The sequence below is a fragment of the Symphalangus syndactylus genome, chromosome 22 (assembly GCF_028878055.3).
Source record: "Symphalangus syndactylus isolate Jambi chromosome 22, NHGRI_mSymSyn1-v2.1_pri, whole genome shotgun sequence".
Classification (NCBI taxonomy): Eukaryota; Metazoa; Chordata; class Mammalia; order Primates; family Hylobatidae; genus Symphalangus; species Symphalangus syndactylus.
The window spans coordinates 65,711,970-65,727,280 of NC_072444.2; the positions used below are offsets into that span (position 1 = coordinate 65,711,970).

The 15,311-nt window shown below is 35.5% G+C and overlaps 1 protein-coding gene across 2 annotated transcripts in view; it reads right to left on the reverse strand.

Moving 5' to 3' along the window:
• Positions 1-15,311, reverse strand: part of LRP1B (LDL receptor related protein 1B) — a 1,943,477-nt gene that overhangs the window by 730,457 nt on the left and 1,197,709 nt on the right. For both annotated transcript variants that reach the window (XM_055261032.2, XM_063631317.1), the window contains exons 19-20: positions 10,580-10,660; positions 8,964-9,131 (exon numbers count right to left, since the gene is read on the reverse strand). In XM_055261032.2, coding sequence (XP_055117007.1) covers positions 8,964-9,131; positions 10,580-10,660 — 249 coding nt within the window. The remainder of the gene's footprint in view (positions 1-8,963; positions 9,132-10,579; positions 10,661-15,311) is intronic.

Below are 15,311 nucleotides of genomic sequence, written 5' to 3' on the forward strand. Positions count from 1 at the left end.
CTTCTTCCATGGAGAGGAAATAAAATATTAGCAAACTATCACACTTCAAAGAGATCTCTTGAGAGAAAACACTGAAAGTCAATAGGTGCAACACTGGTACCACGGGTGAAGAAGGAGGACATTGGAAGGACTGCTCAAAGTTGCAGGATGTGAGAACTGGTCCCCAGAAACCAAACCAGACCTAAGGAAGGGAGCATAACTGTGTACACACTGAAATACAAAAGACATGAGAGCAACTACGTAAAAGCCTACCTGACAGCCCTTATTCTTACGTACCATCTACTGGATTGAGCCTGAATTATACCACAAAACAGAGACATATTGCTTCAACATGCAATACCAGTGAAACCTACCATGGGAACCTATCTACAACCAAGTAACTCATACAGAACCTTGGCCCTCTGAAAGCACCTGCAAATGAAGCCAACTGATTCTACACAACATACATGTAAGTTAAACCTTTGAGGGAAAAAAGAACATAAAAACAAAAAAGTCCCATCCAAATGACAGCAAATTCATGAAGAAAAAGAAGCACCAGCTCCATCAGATGATGAGGAATCAGTTCAAGAACTCTAGCAACTCAAAGAGACAGAGTGTTTCATCATCTCCAAAGGAACATACTAGTTTTCTAGCAATGAACACTAACCAAATGGCAACGTCTAAAATGACAGACATAGAATTCAGAAACTGGATGGCAAGGAAACTCAATGAGATCCAAAACAATATTAAAATCCAATCCAGTGAAACAAGAATAATGATTCAAGATTTGAAAGATGACATAGCTATATTAAGAAAGAACCAGACTGAACTTTAATAAATTGAAAAATGTATGACAGGAATTTCAAAATATAACTGGAAGCTTTAACAACAGACTAGACCAAGAAGAGGAAAGAATTTCAAAGCTCAACGGCCAATTTTTTCAATCAACGCAGTCACACAAAAATAAAGAAAAATAATTAAAATAAAATGAATAAAGCCTCTGAGAAATATGGGATTATGCAAAGTGATCAAACACACAGCTCACTGGCATTCCAGGGAGACAAGAAGATTAAGCAACTTGGAAAACATATTTGAGAATACAGTCCATGAAAATTTCCGCAATCTTACAAGAGAGGTCAACATACAGACACAAGAAATTCAGAGAATTCCTGCAAGACGTATACAAGATGACCATCTTCAAAACACATAGTCATCAGATTTTCCAAGGTCAGCATGAAAGAAAACATCTTAAAGGCAGCTAGAGACAAAAGTCTTATCACCTACAAAGTGAATCCTATCAGACAAATGTCAGACTCCTCTGCAGAAACCTTTCAAGCCAGAAGAGATTGTGAGCCTATTTTTAGTATTCTTAAAAGAAACACCAAGCCAGAATTTCATATCCTGCCAAACTAAGCTTCATAAATGAAGGAGAAATAATTTTTTTTTCCAGAGTAACAATAGCTAAGGGAATTCACTACCACTGGACTGGTCTTAGATGTTTAAGGGAGTTCTAAACATGAAAATAAAAGAATAATACTTGCCACTACAAAAAGACATGTATATAGCCCACAGACCCTATGAAGCGACTACATAATCAAGAGTACAAAGCAAACTGCTAATAGCACCATGATAGAACCAAAATCTCTTATATCAATATTAACCTTGAATGTAAATGGTCTAAATGCTTCACTTAAAAGACAGAGTGACTAATTGGGTTTAAAACAAAACAAGAACCAACTTTCTGTTGCTTTCAACAGACCCATCTCCCATGTAATGTGACACATAGGTTCAAAGTGAAGGGATGGAGAAAGATCTATCACACAAATGGAGAACGAAAAAGAGCAGGGATTGCTATTCTTGTATCAGGTAACATAGACTTTAAACCAACAACAGTAAAAAAGAGCAAAGAAGGGCATTACATAATGATAAAGGGTTCAAGTCAATGAAAATACTAACTTTCCTAAATATACATGCACCCAACATTAGGGCACCCAGATTCATAAAACAATTACTTCTAGATGCAGGAAAAGACTTAGACAGCTACACAATAATAGTGGGGGACTTCAATGCCCCACTGACAGCATTAGACAGATTGTGAAGGCAGAAAATTAACAAATGAATTGTTACTCAATTAAATGCAGCACTCAACCCATTAGATTTAATAGACATCTACAGAATACTCCACTCAACAACCAGAATATATACTCTTCTCATCTGCACTTGAACATAATCTAAAATCAACCACATGCTCAGTCATAAGCAAGTCTCAATAAATTTTTAAAAAATCAAAATCATACCAAGCATCTTCTAAAACTATAGTGAAATAGACATAGAAATCAATAGCCAGAGGAACTCTCAAAACCACACAATTACATGAAAACTAAACAACTTGCTTCTAAATGACTTACGTATAAACAACAAAGTGAAGGCAGATATTTAAAAACTTCTTTGAAACAAATGAAAAATAGAGATACAGCATACTAAAACTTCTGAGATTTGACAAAAGTAGTCTTAAGAGGAAAGTTTATAGCACTAAACACCTACATCAGGAAGATAGAAAGATTTCAAATTAACAATCTAACGTGGCACATAAGGAACTAGAAAATCGAGAACAAATCAATCCAAAGGCCAGCAGAAGAAAAGAAATAACTAAAAATCAGAGCAGAACTAAAAGAGATTTAGACTCCCAAAATACCATACAAAGGATCAGTGAAAGGAAATGTTGGTTCCTTGAAAGAATAAATAAGATCAATAGGCCACTAGCTAGACTAACGAAGAACGAATAAGAGAAGATCTAAATAAGTACAACCCCAGAGGACAATGGTGACATTACAACTGATCCCACAGAAATGCAAAAGATTCTCAGCGACTCTTATGAACACCTCTGTGTGTACAAACTAGAAAACCTAGAGGGAATGGATAAATTCCTGGAAACACACAACTTCCTAGATTAAATCAGAAAGAATTTGAAACCTTGAATACACCAGTAACCAGTTCTGAAGCTGAATCAATAATAAATACCTTACCAAGCAAAAGAGTCCCAGACCAGATGGATTCACAGTCAAATTCCACCTGACCTACAAAGAAGAACAGGTACCAATCCTACTGAAGCTATTCCAAAAAACTGCAGAGGAGGGACTCCTTTGTAACTGATTCTGCGAAAGCAGTATCATCCTGATACCAAAAATCAGATGCAATGAAAAAAGAAAATTACAGCATAATATTCCTAATGAACACAGACACAAAAGTCCTCAACAGATTACTAGCAAACTGAATCTAGTAGCACATTAAAAAGTTAATCCATCGTGATCAGTAGGCTTTATTCCTGGGATGCAAGTTTGGTTCAACATACTCAAATCAATAAATGTGAACTGCCACATAAACAGAATTAAAAGCAGAAACTATATGACCATCTCAATAGATGCAGAAAAAGCCTTTGATAAAATCCAACATCCTTTCATGATAAAACCCTCAACATACTAAGCAACAAAGGAATATGCTTGAAAATAATAAGAGCTGTCTATGACAAACCCACAGTCAACATCACACTGAACAGGCAAAACCTGCAAGCATTTCCCCTAAGGACTGGAACAGGATGAGGGTTTCTAAACTCACTGCTTCTATTTAACATAGTACTAGAATCCCCAGAGAGAGCAATCAGTTAATAGAATGAAATAAAAGGCATCCAAATAGGAAATGAAACAGTCAAATTATCTGTCTTAACTGATGATATGATTCTATCTAGAACCCCTAAGCCAAAAGGCAACTAGCCCAGATAAGTGACTTCAGTAAAATTTCAGGATACAAAAGCAACATACAAACATTAGTAGCATTTCTATACACTAATAGCATTCAAGCTGAGAGATAAATCAAGAATGCAATCCCATTTACAATAGCTACAAAAATATCTAGGAATACATCTAACCAAGAAGATGCTGAAAGAAATTAGAGATGACACAAACAAAAAATCATTTCATGCCCACGGATTGCAAGAATCAATATTATTAAAATGTTCATACTGCACATAGCAATCCACAGATTCAAAACCATTCCTATCAAAACACCAGCATCATTTTTCACAGAATTAGAAAACCATTCTAAAATTCATATGGAAAAAAACTCCAAATAGCCAAAGCAACCCTAAGCAAAAAGAATAAAGCTAGAGGTATCACATTACCCAACTTCAAACTATACTACAAGGCTACAGTAGCCCGAACAGCATGATAATGGTACAAAATACACACACAGATCAATGGAACAGAATAAAGAACTCAAGAATAAAGCTGCACACCTACAGCTGACTGATCTTCAACAAAGTCAACAAAAATAAGCAATGTGGAAAGGACTCCATATTCGATAAATGGTGTTGGGAGCACTGGCTAACCATATGCAGAAGAATGAAATTGTAGCCCTATCTATTACTATATACAAAAAAATAAAAACTCAAGATAGCTTAAAGGCTTAAATGTAAAACCTCAAACTATAAAAATCCTAGAAGAAAACGTAGGAAGTACTCTTCTAGATATTGGCATAGGCAAAGAATTTATGACTAAGTCCTCTAAAGCAATTGCAACAAAAGATATTTATAAGTGAGACCTAATTAAACTAAAGACCATTTGTCAAGCAAAATAAACTGTCAACAGAGTAAACAGACAAGCTACAGAGTGGTGGCAAGTCTTTCAAACTACACATCTGACATGGAACTAATAGCCAGAATTTATAAAGAACTGAAAGAAATCAATAAGAAAAAAACAAGTTCATTAGAAAGTAGGCCAAAGACATGAACAGACACTTCTCAAAAAGAAGACGTATAAGTGGCCAGGAAACATATGAAAAAATGCTCCACTAATAATCAGAGAAATGCAAATCAAAACCACAATGAAATACCATCTCACACCAATCAGACTGGCTATTATTAAAAAGTCAAAAAATAACAGATGTTGGTGAGACTGGAGAAAAGGGAACACACACACACACACACACACACACACACTGTTGGTAGAAATGTAAATTAGTTCAGCCCCTGTGGAAAGAAATTTGGACATTTTTCAAAGGAGTAAAAAAAGGGCCAGGGGCAATGGCTCACACTTGTAATCTCAGCACTTTGAAAGGCCGAGGTGGATGGATCCTCTGAGGTCAGGAGTTTGAGACCAGCCTGGCCAACATGGTGAAAACCCATCTCCACTAAACATACAAAAATTAGCTGGGTGTGGTGGCTCACGCCTGTAGTCCCAAGTTACTCGGGAGGCTGAGGCATGAGAGTTGCATGAACCCAGGAGGTGGAGGTTGCAGTGAGCTGAGATCATGCCACTGCACTCCAGCCTGGGCAACAGAGTGAGACTCAGTCTCAAACAACAACGACAACAACAGAACTACCATTTGACCCAGCAATCTCCTTACTCGGTATATACCGAAAGGAAAATAAATCATTCTACCAAAAAGACACCCGTACTTGTATGTTTATCACTGCACTACTCACAGTGGCAAAGACATGGAATCAACTTAGGTGCCCTTCAATAGTGGATTGGATAAACGAAATGTGATACATATATACCATGGAACACTATGCAACCATAAAAACGAACAAATTATGACATTTACAGCAATATGAATGCATCTGGAGGCCATTATCCTAAGTGAATTAACACAGAAACAGAAAATCATATATTAGATGTTCTTATTTGTAAGTGGGAGCTAAACCTTTGGTACACATGAACATAAAGATGGGAACAACAGAGTCTCCAAAATGGAGAGAGGGAATGGGAGCAAGGGTTGAAACGCTTCCTATTGGGTGCTATGTTCACTATCTGGGTGACAGAATTAATAGAAGTCCAAACCTCAGCAACATGCAAAATACTCTTATAATAAACCTGCAAAATTACCCCATGAATCAATTATAAAAAATAAAATTTAACAAAAAATAAATTCTTTTTGAAAGTGATTTTAGAGAGAATACAATACATACTGAACTTAAATTTTGAAATTTTCTGAAATGAAGATTATATATGGAATGTTCCATTTCCAGTTTCTCCTCCTCCTTTACTATTAAAAGTCAATTTAAGGGTATTTCTACCCTTTTGAAAACGATTTGAGTTGAGAGAAATTGCACCATATGCTCTGCTTACCCATGCAGTGTAAAGCAAAGTGCTGAGCAATTATATGGTGGATTTGATCAGTTTTGACAGCCAGTCTTGAAACTCAAGCCAGAATCCCCTGCTCTTTCTTCCACAGCAGGTTTGGGGACTGAATTATATGACTAATCAAAGTGAATTTCTGCTTTACTTTGGCAATGGCTCACAAATTCTGCACGTGCAAATGACTTTGCTGATCAGCTTTAGCAATCTGTGTCATCATTTTACAACTTCTATACCAGAATATACAATCAAAAGAATAATGAATAGAAATATTTAAGTTCCACTTGAAATCCTTTGAATTGTCTTTTACCAAAGTTATCCTAGAATGTTAACTTTCCTTAATTCCTCCACCTTGCATTCACCATGTAGAATATTTGATTAGGGCATCCTAGTAAAATGTATAATCTGATCAATACAAATTAGTTCAAGAACACTCCTCATTCTTTGCTTGAAACAAGTCAAGGAGTTATGTGAACTAACTGAATCATTTCTATAATTATATAAGAAATATATGCCATTCACATTAACAGTATACCCATATAGTAATCTGTTAGTGAAACTGAGGTGCTCTAAATAAGGCCATTAACATTAAATAGCCACTGCTTCTATAATAATGAAACCTGAGATACTACCTACAGAGCCTAAAAAGGGGTGTGCCACTAAATTTGGACACTCATGAGGGAAAAGCAATCTTTTAAAAATTTCACAATATGTAATGATCGTTTAAACTTAGTGATAAATACACATACAAGAGAGGGATGTGATCTCACATCTGAGATGACAATAAATTAACTTTAGGGCAATTTAGATTTCATAGCACATTATGGGGTAGTGTTAGCCGACCACAGACGCACACTCCATTAGGAGCCTTAAAAGACATCTGTGAGGAAGGAAAAATACTGTTTATATTTAAAATGTTACATGATGATGAAATGTTGACCACTCTTAGATGAATGTTTCAAATATTGGCAAAAAAAGAAAAACAAAACTTTACATACACTTTTTCTTTTTTCACTCAATATTAATAATATGCAAAAAGTTCTAGCTCATATATACTCGTGGAACAACTGAAAAGAGAGAGAAACGGACACAATAATGAGGGAGAGGTAAAGAGAGAAGAGTGAGGTCTTGAGCTGATTACATAATGGAGAATGAGAGGTAATACTAAATGGTAGCTTTATCGATAATGCATTCTTCTGATTTTGGAGCAAAATTGAATTCAAATATGCTCATGTTAAATCCTATAGGACGTCACAAATAATTTCTTCATTTCTGTTTTTATTATGATTTCTACGATGTCCGTTGCCAGAGAACGACAGGAATCATGTCAAGACCATCAGCCATGAGAACTTGTGTTTCACTGCCTCAGGGCCTATAGGCCACTGTTTAGCCATATTTGGATCTTTACTATGACTCTTATAATCCAAGTTAGCCAGGTAAAATAAAAAATCACACAATATGTATTTTAATACATCACTCAGGGAATCCACAGAACGGCTGGGCTTCTTAAAAACCTAGTATTGTAGATAATTTAATAACCACTGTTTTAAGAAGTTACAGTTTAAAGAGAAAGGGGAAACAAAAGACAAAAGGAATCTATGTGGGAGAAAATGATTTAGAAACTGTCTATCTTACAGGTTGACAAATATTGCAGAAGACAAACATATCTCTGTGTAAAACACTTTGAAAATGCTTTCTTTGGCTCATGGAGTATGTGATTCTCCTCCCCCTCCACATTAAATAAATTACTTTGTTGCTTGTTTGTTCGCGCTGGTATTTAAACTGAGCAGGTGCCATATGTTTTCATCCTTTTATTTATTCTTTAGTCCTCAATAAATATTTGTGAGATATATGAAATAAACAACATCTTTCAGTCTCTTAGCAGAAAAAATTCTGTTAAAATGGTACTAATTGTATGATTGTTTGACAGTCTAATGATTTTTTTCTGTGAGATTTCCAACATGACTTTTAAATTATTAATATGCTCTATGACTGAGCAAATTTTGCAAAGTAAGCCAGGCAAATGACAGGGTGATCATCTCCACGGATATGCTGAGAGCCACTGTCATAATCGCCTTCCTTTCTTAGCTTGTACTCGAGAAAGTCAGTCAGTTGGAAATACATCCTCATTTAATCAGGGATTATTTCAAACCTCATATAAACAAATTTTGCATGGAAATAAAAGTAAAATTATTCCTTTCTTGTTGTTGTTTTTTTTTTTTTTCTTTTTCACTGTTGAAATAGTTTTAGGGTTTGGATGACATTAAAGAAGGTAAGTAGGCCGGGCGCAGTGGCTCATGCCTGTAATCCCAGCACTTTTGGGAGGCCGAGGTGGGCGGATCACGAGGTCAGGAGATCGAGACCATCCTGGCTAACATGGTGAAACCCCGTCCCTACTAAAAATACAAAAAATTAGCCGGGCGTGGTGGCGGGTGCCTGTAGTCCCAGCTACTTGGAGGCTGAGGCAGAAGAATGGTGTGAACCCGGGAGGCGGAGCTTGCAGTGAGCCGAGATCACGCCACTGCACTCCAGCCTGGGTGACAGAGCGAGACTCCGTCTCAAAAAAAAAAAAAAAAAAAAAAAAAAGGCAGTAAGTAAAGCATTGAGTAAATGTAGGAAACAAAGACCACAGAAGGCATGAAGGAATAAGGAGGTATTGAGGGGAGAAACCAAAGGGAAAAAGCAAAGAGGGAAAGGAAAGAGATAGCAAATGATTTTACCCAGTTCCACATGTATATTTTTGCCTAATAAGCAATTTATTTGTTATAGAATATTCTCTCTGTAATACTCTGAGTATTATTATGCATCAACTTTTAAAATGAGGTTTCATTAACTTATAAAATTACTAACCTTCTTTAGTACAATTGATCTGGGCTTCATCACTGAAGTCCCCACAGTCATTGTCACCATCACAGGCCCAGTGGCCTGGGATGCATCTGCCACTGGAACATCTGAACTGATCATCAAAGCAAGAGTGAACACAGCCCACCTCATCACTCCCGTCCCCACAGTCGTCATCTGGAAAGAAACATCAACATGAGGCAGTGAAATCTGAACCATGAAGAAAATTGTTCTTATGAAATATCTAACTGGTTGTTGTTGTTGTTGTTGTTGTTGTTTGAGACAGAGTCTTGCTCTGTCCCCCAACCTGTAGTGCAGTGGCGCGATCTCGGCTCACTGCAACTTTCACCTCCTGGGGCTCAAATGATACTCCTGCCCCAGCCTCCCAAGTAAGTGGGACCACAGACATATGTCACCGCACCCAGCTAATTTGTTTTGTATTTCTTTAGTAAAGACGGCGTTTTGCCATGTGTTGGCCAGGCTGGTATCAAACTCTTGGCCTCAAGCAATCCACTCTCCTCGGCCTCCCAAAATACAGGGATTATAGACATGAGCCACTGTGCCCGGCCCTTTTATTTATTTATTTATTTCCTATATAAAGTTTTTTTTTTTTTTTTTTGAAAAATGAATGATAGCTGAATCAGTGGAACAACGTTTCTTACAAACAGTGGAAGAATTATTTTCATCTCCGTATGATTTAATATCAACTGCTAAACTGAGAGAAAAAAATCCTTGACTTTGGATTTTGAAGCTTAATTTCTATTCCACACAGAAATAACTAACCACTGACTGAATTCGTCTGTGCACCATGAAACAAGGAGGCAATGGTGACTACAGGAATTTCATGAAATGATACAACCAATAATATAATTATTGTGGAAGATTATTACTTAAACCTACAGTTCTCATGCCCCATAGTTTATAATTCTATCTTCAATATCCTCCCTTTTTCTCCATTCTCCAACATGAGAACCTACTGTTTACCCCTCCTCCTTGGCTCCTCTGTATATACTTGTACTTGGAAACTGTTGTACAGTATCATTAGAAATGATTTATATTCTTTATTAACAACCATTTCGGGAGGGAGGGGAGAGAGCTGTGAAGTAAAATTAGATCAACTTAAAATAAATGGCTGGGAATGCATTGATTCCTATATAATTAATTTACCTGTATTTGGCATAATTTAGCATAGTAATACAAATGAATATGAGAAAATAATACCATTTGAACCTAAGAGGAAACTGACAGAGTTGAAACTATCTGGGTAATTTCATAGCAATGTATAAGCTTCTCCTCCTGAGGTTACGTGCATGTTTTACGGAACCTGAGATGTCCAGGTTATTTTCTCAATTGTCCACTTTACTACATGTTTGTAGAATTAGACTATGTCCAACATAACATTTGAAAACAAATCTCTATCACAGACCCATGGGGCAAATACTGAGCTCCATTATCTTTAATCCTAATTCCCACTGATGTGCCAACTGCCCACTCACCACTTGTCTTAGCCGTTTTTCTTGGCTCTGCAAGATTCCCCTACAAAGTACCTCTGCAGAAAGCCAGACAGTCCAGACCGCCAAGCCCCCAATCAAATCAATGCTACACAGTGAGCATTTGGTACTTGCCAGAGTCGCAGTGCCATTTGCTGCTAATGCATCTTCCACTTTTGCATACAAATTGTGTTAGTGGCTCACAAGTTGGGAATTCTGTGAAAGATATAAAAATGTCCAAAAGGTAACATGTTATTGACTGTGCATGACTTAATTTGTATCATTTGATAATGTGATCAGAACTCCTTCCCTGTTCTCTACAAAGGCACAGAGGAAATGGCAGATAAACAAATACAGTGACTATAACTTCTTGAGGACATAGGACACATACTTTTAATATATTTTAAATGAGTGCTTTCCAGTGACTGAAAGCCTAGGAGAATTATTTGATAAAGGATCATTTGGATTCATTACACTGCTAGAAAAATGAATAGATGTCAACTCCATGCACCAAGGGACTCAACATTCACTCAGTGGATAACAGCTAACGGGGCTGTACACTCTGGAGCTGCAAAGTAATGTGTTTATGCTTTATGGAAGGCCCCTTCTGAATACAGAGAGCCAAAGATGAAAAGTCAGATCTCACTCTGCCTTTAAAAGATGTTAACATTATAAGGTGAAAGTTAAAAAAAAAAATAAACACAATAAAATCATTTAGGTAAGCCAGTATCACCTAGTTACAAAGAAAAGTATGAAATCTTAGTCTACGAAAAAAAAAAAAAAACCACAAAAAACTGAAAAAAAATAGCAAAGAACTAGATTTCACGATGAATTTTACATAATTAAATCAAGAGACCTCCTTACTAACCTTTAGATAGTTATAACAAAAAGGCATAGAATTAGCATAGAAAAAGTTTGAAAAGGAGATAATTAGCCAATTTGAATATCAATAAATCTAAAAGACAACACTGTCATAATAAAATCTGATAATCAAGGTGAATAGCCAAAAAAGAGGGGTAACAGTAGTCAGAGAAAAATATAATTGCTGAACACTTTATCCAAGGAATTTAGAATTGCTTACTAATATGTGCCAGGAGAAAGTTTTATTTTCTCTAATTCATATATGGTGAAAGTTATTCACCTAGAGTTTAAGTTGCTCAATATCAGACCTTTAAGCTCTCAGGAGAATATGAATAGCATTACAAATCTTCACACACAAGAGCTCATTTAAAAGATATTTAAAGAAGAAAAATGAGGAATAAGAAACTATCAGTTCAATTACATAAAGATAGAAAAAACTGATATACTGAAATAGACCTATGGTCCATATTCTTTTTTTTTTTTTTTGATACGGAGTCTCACTTTGTGGCTCAGGGTGGAGTGCAGTGGCGAGATCTCGACTCACTGCAACCTCCGCCTCCTGGGTGCAAGCGATTCTCCTGCCTCAGCTTCCCAAGTAGCTGGGACTACAGGTGCGCACCACCATGCAGGCTAATTTTTTGTATTTTTAGTAGAGACGGTGTTTCACCATGTTAGCCAGGACGGTCTCGATCTCCTGACCTCATGATCCACATGCCTCGATCTCTCAAAGTTCTGGGATTACAGGCATGAGCCACTGCGCCTGGCCCATATTCTTTAATTGTTCCTGTGACAGTGGAAGCCAATGACATTTTGGGACTAATATTTGTTTTTCCATTTAAGACAACTGACACAGAATCATAGAATATATCTGAGGGAAGGCAATGCGAGAATATTTGTAAAATATTTGTAATTATTTTCAAATTGTATTCTCTGCATTGTCTCAGGGCTACCAAGAACAACTGATGGCTGAACAGGCTTGACTTTGGCTACTCAAACTTCTTCAGCCAAATCTATTCACATGTTACTCATCAATCAATCAATCGTTTCAATTTTGTAGTTTTGAGCACTATTTTATTTTGGAGAAAAATATGTGAATACCAAAAATATATTTCTCTGCTTAAAAAATGGACTACTTATATCCAATCATTTTAGCTATAAGGCAACTGAAACTGAGAGAAATTAGACTTGCCTAATGATACATGTACCTCCTTAAGGAAAAACAGGTCTTAGAATTCAGCTCATGAAGCACCCCATCCAGCACTCTTTCTACCACACTCTATTACCAATTTCCTATCTCACTTTCCCTTATCATCCATGAATGTACCTAAACCATTATTTTAATCTCCTCATATTGTTAGCATATATTAAGCATAAGGTTTAAATATTTATCATACATTGTTTCATTTTGCAAAGGAGTACTTTCTTGTGTTTATCAGAAATGTGTCTCTAAATACTTCTACTGTTTTAGGATTCAGTTAACAAGATTTTGTCCATGTCAGCCACTCCTTCAAAAGTTTCTTCCCTTTGTTCCCTAACAAGATAGTGAGAACTTACGTTTATGTTTCAAGAATCAGCACAAACGTTGTCCGAAATATGCGTTTGTCCTTAGATAGATAGTAATAACTGTTTAGTGGATGTACTGCAGTGTAGAAGATGTACTGTAGACAAGAGTCAGGGCATTTAAATGAACAATGTTGGAGATTTCCATCATTTACAGTTTGTTTTTTTTTAAATCTTATTTCTAAATTATATAACACTCTCAACTTTTTATTTATTTTTATGGGGCAGATTGTACCAACATTCACCTAATCATTTCTGTGATAAGGTCTATTCCTGATAATTTCCTCCTAAGAGTTGAGGACTTCACATAGTACTCCAGGTAGTTAATTCTGTACAAAATTAGGTTACCAAGTATTTTCTTAGTACATTAACCAATGAAGTACATTGGTGATAGTATCTTTAGGAAATGAGAATTTCAAGTGAAATTACTGTAACTCCTCCAGAATGGTTGATATTTTTACCTTAAAAGCTATGATATTTTTAAGTTAAAAGTTTCTATTAGTATGGTTCTTGGCAAATCACAAGTAGTTAGAATTAACAGTAAAAGAGGAGCAAATTAATTTTGCCTGGAAGTGTAAAGACTTATCTTGTGTGTTATCCTAAAAGTAATGCCTGAAATTAGAATTAGAGGCTAGAATATTCACCTCCATTCTTAAAGTGGTAAAACAACAAATCAACTTTGGTCATGCAAGGACGCTCTCTAATATGTAGCAGAGCTGGGAAAAGAGAGTCAGCAGAGACAGCCAATGAATGGCAGAGACAGCCAATGAATGGTCTTCAGATGGTAACCATCTTTTATATTGGTAACTTGTCCAGTGGTGAAATAAACTGATATTACTTCACAAATAACATAAAGTGGTAACTTCATACCAGATCTGATGGATTTGGCTTTCTGGATTACCTGTTCCTTTACTTTTTAAAAAGCAATTTACTTGTGCAAGTTTCCATCTAAGTACATTCATCTAAGGTATTGACATTTGAATGAAAATTATTGTAAAACTTAACAAATTTGTATTAAGTTTCATGATTACCAAAGTCACATCTTAAGACATGAATTTTAAGATAAATTTAACTTTTTAAAAACCAATGTCACGAGAGCCTAAATGTGATGCAAAAAAAAAAAAAAAAAAAAAAAAGAGGTAGAAAGGAGGCAAAGACTTATATCAAATCTCTCCTGCAGAAACCCAACAAATATTCTATCATGTAAGGGGAAGTACTAGAAAGAAAAGTGAAAATGCCTAAAGGCATAATTTAATTAATACTTCTAAGGAAGTTTCTTTTATTACTTAACGAGATAGTGAGAACTTATGTTTATGTTTCAAGAATCAACACGAAAGTTGTCCAAAATAGGCTTTTGTCCTTAGATAGACAATAACTGTTCAGTGGATATACTGCAGTGTAGAAGATGTACCGTAGACAAGAATTAGGGCATTTAAACGGAGAATCAACTCAAGTTTTGGTTCAAATGAGTAAACAATAAAATGGGGACTCAGATATGATAAGATCTAATCTTTAAAAATAACATTACATCTTTTTTGGTTCTATAATAAGTTAATTTAAATTTTATCTCTCTTCTATAAACTTAGGGGCATATTAATCAATATTATAAGTTTTGCTAAGAAAAAAATAAATCATCCTAAGCATCTGAAAACTTTTGAAACTGATGATACTTCATTGGTTGGGAAATTTTCCATGTAAATTTTAAAATTATTTCCAACTGTTAGATTTTAACACTAAAAAACAGTCAAAAAATAAAGTGGAAATTATCTCTGAATATATAAAGAACAATTCTCAAACTAAATTTAAAAATCTAATACTCAGTATATTCAACCTCTAAGAAAATGAGACATTCACCTTCTGCCCACACTGAATAAAACATAAACACATATAATGTAAACGTGTGCTCAAACAATTATATATCATACGTGATTAATTTTTTAATGATAGTTATATCATGTCTCTTGTTGTTAACCTTATAGTCCAGCTTAGCTTATGGAAAAAAATTACTGTAGAGAAAAACATTGGGAACTAGAATAAGGCTGAAGGGAAATCACTGAAGAGAGTAAAGTTATTATTTGAAGAGAGACATGTACAGGAGGCAAGTTATTAATGTTTCATTTCTGTTTCATTCTCAAAGTACTATGACTGAGTAAATCACTCAGCTTCTCTGGTTTCAGACTTCTGGTTTATAATCTTATCTCTTGGGTCCTATAAGACCTAGAGATCAAGAAGTCAGAAGAGATATCATCTAGAAATGCATTTAAAGTAGCAAAAAGTAGGATTCACCACTTGAATAACTCCTGGGGTTATCACAGCATTATAATAAATTACAATAACTGATTATTGTGTTTTAAAAACCTCTTAAAATAAATTTAACATTTTTCCTGTTCTTTCATATTAGTGTTAATTTAGAAGTTGAAAATAGCATCTGAATATATGGGTTTAT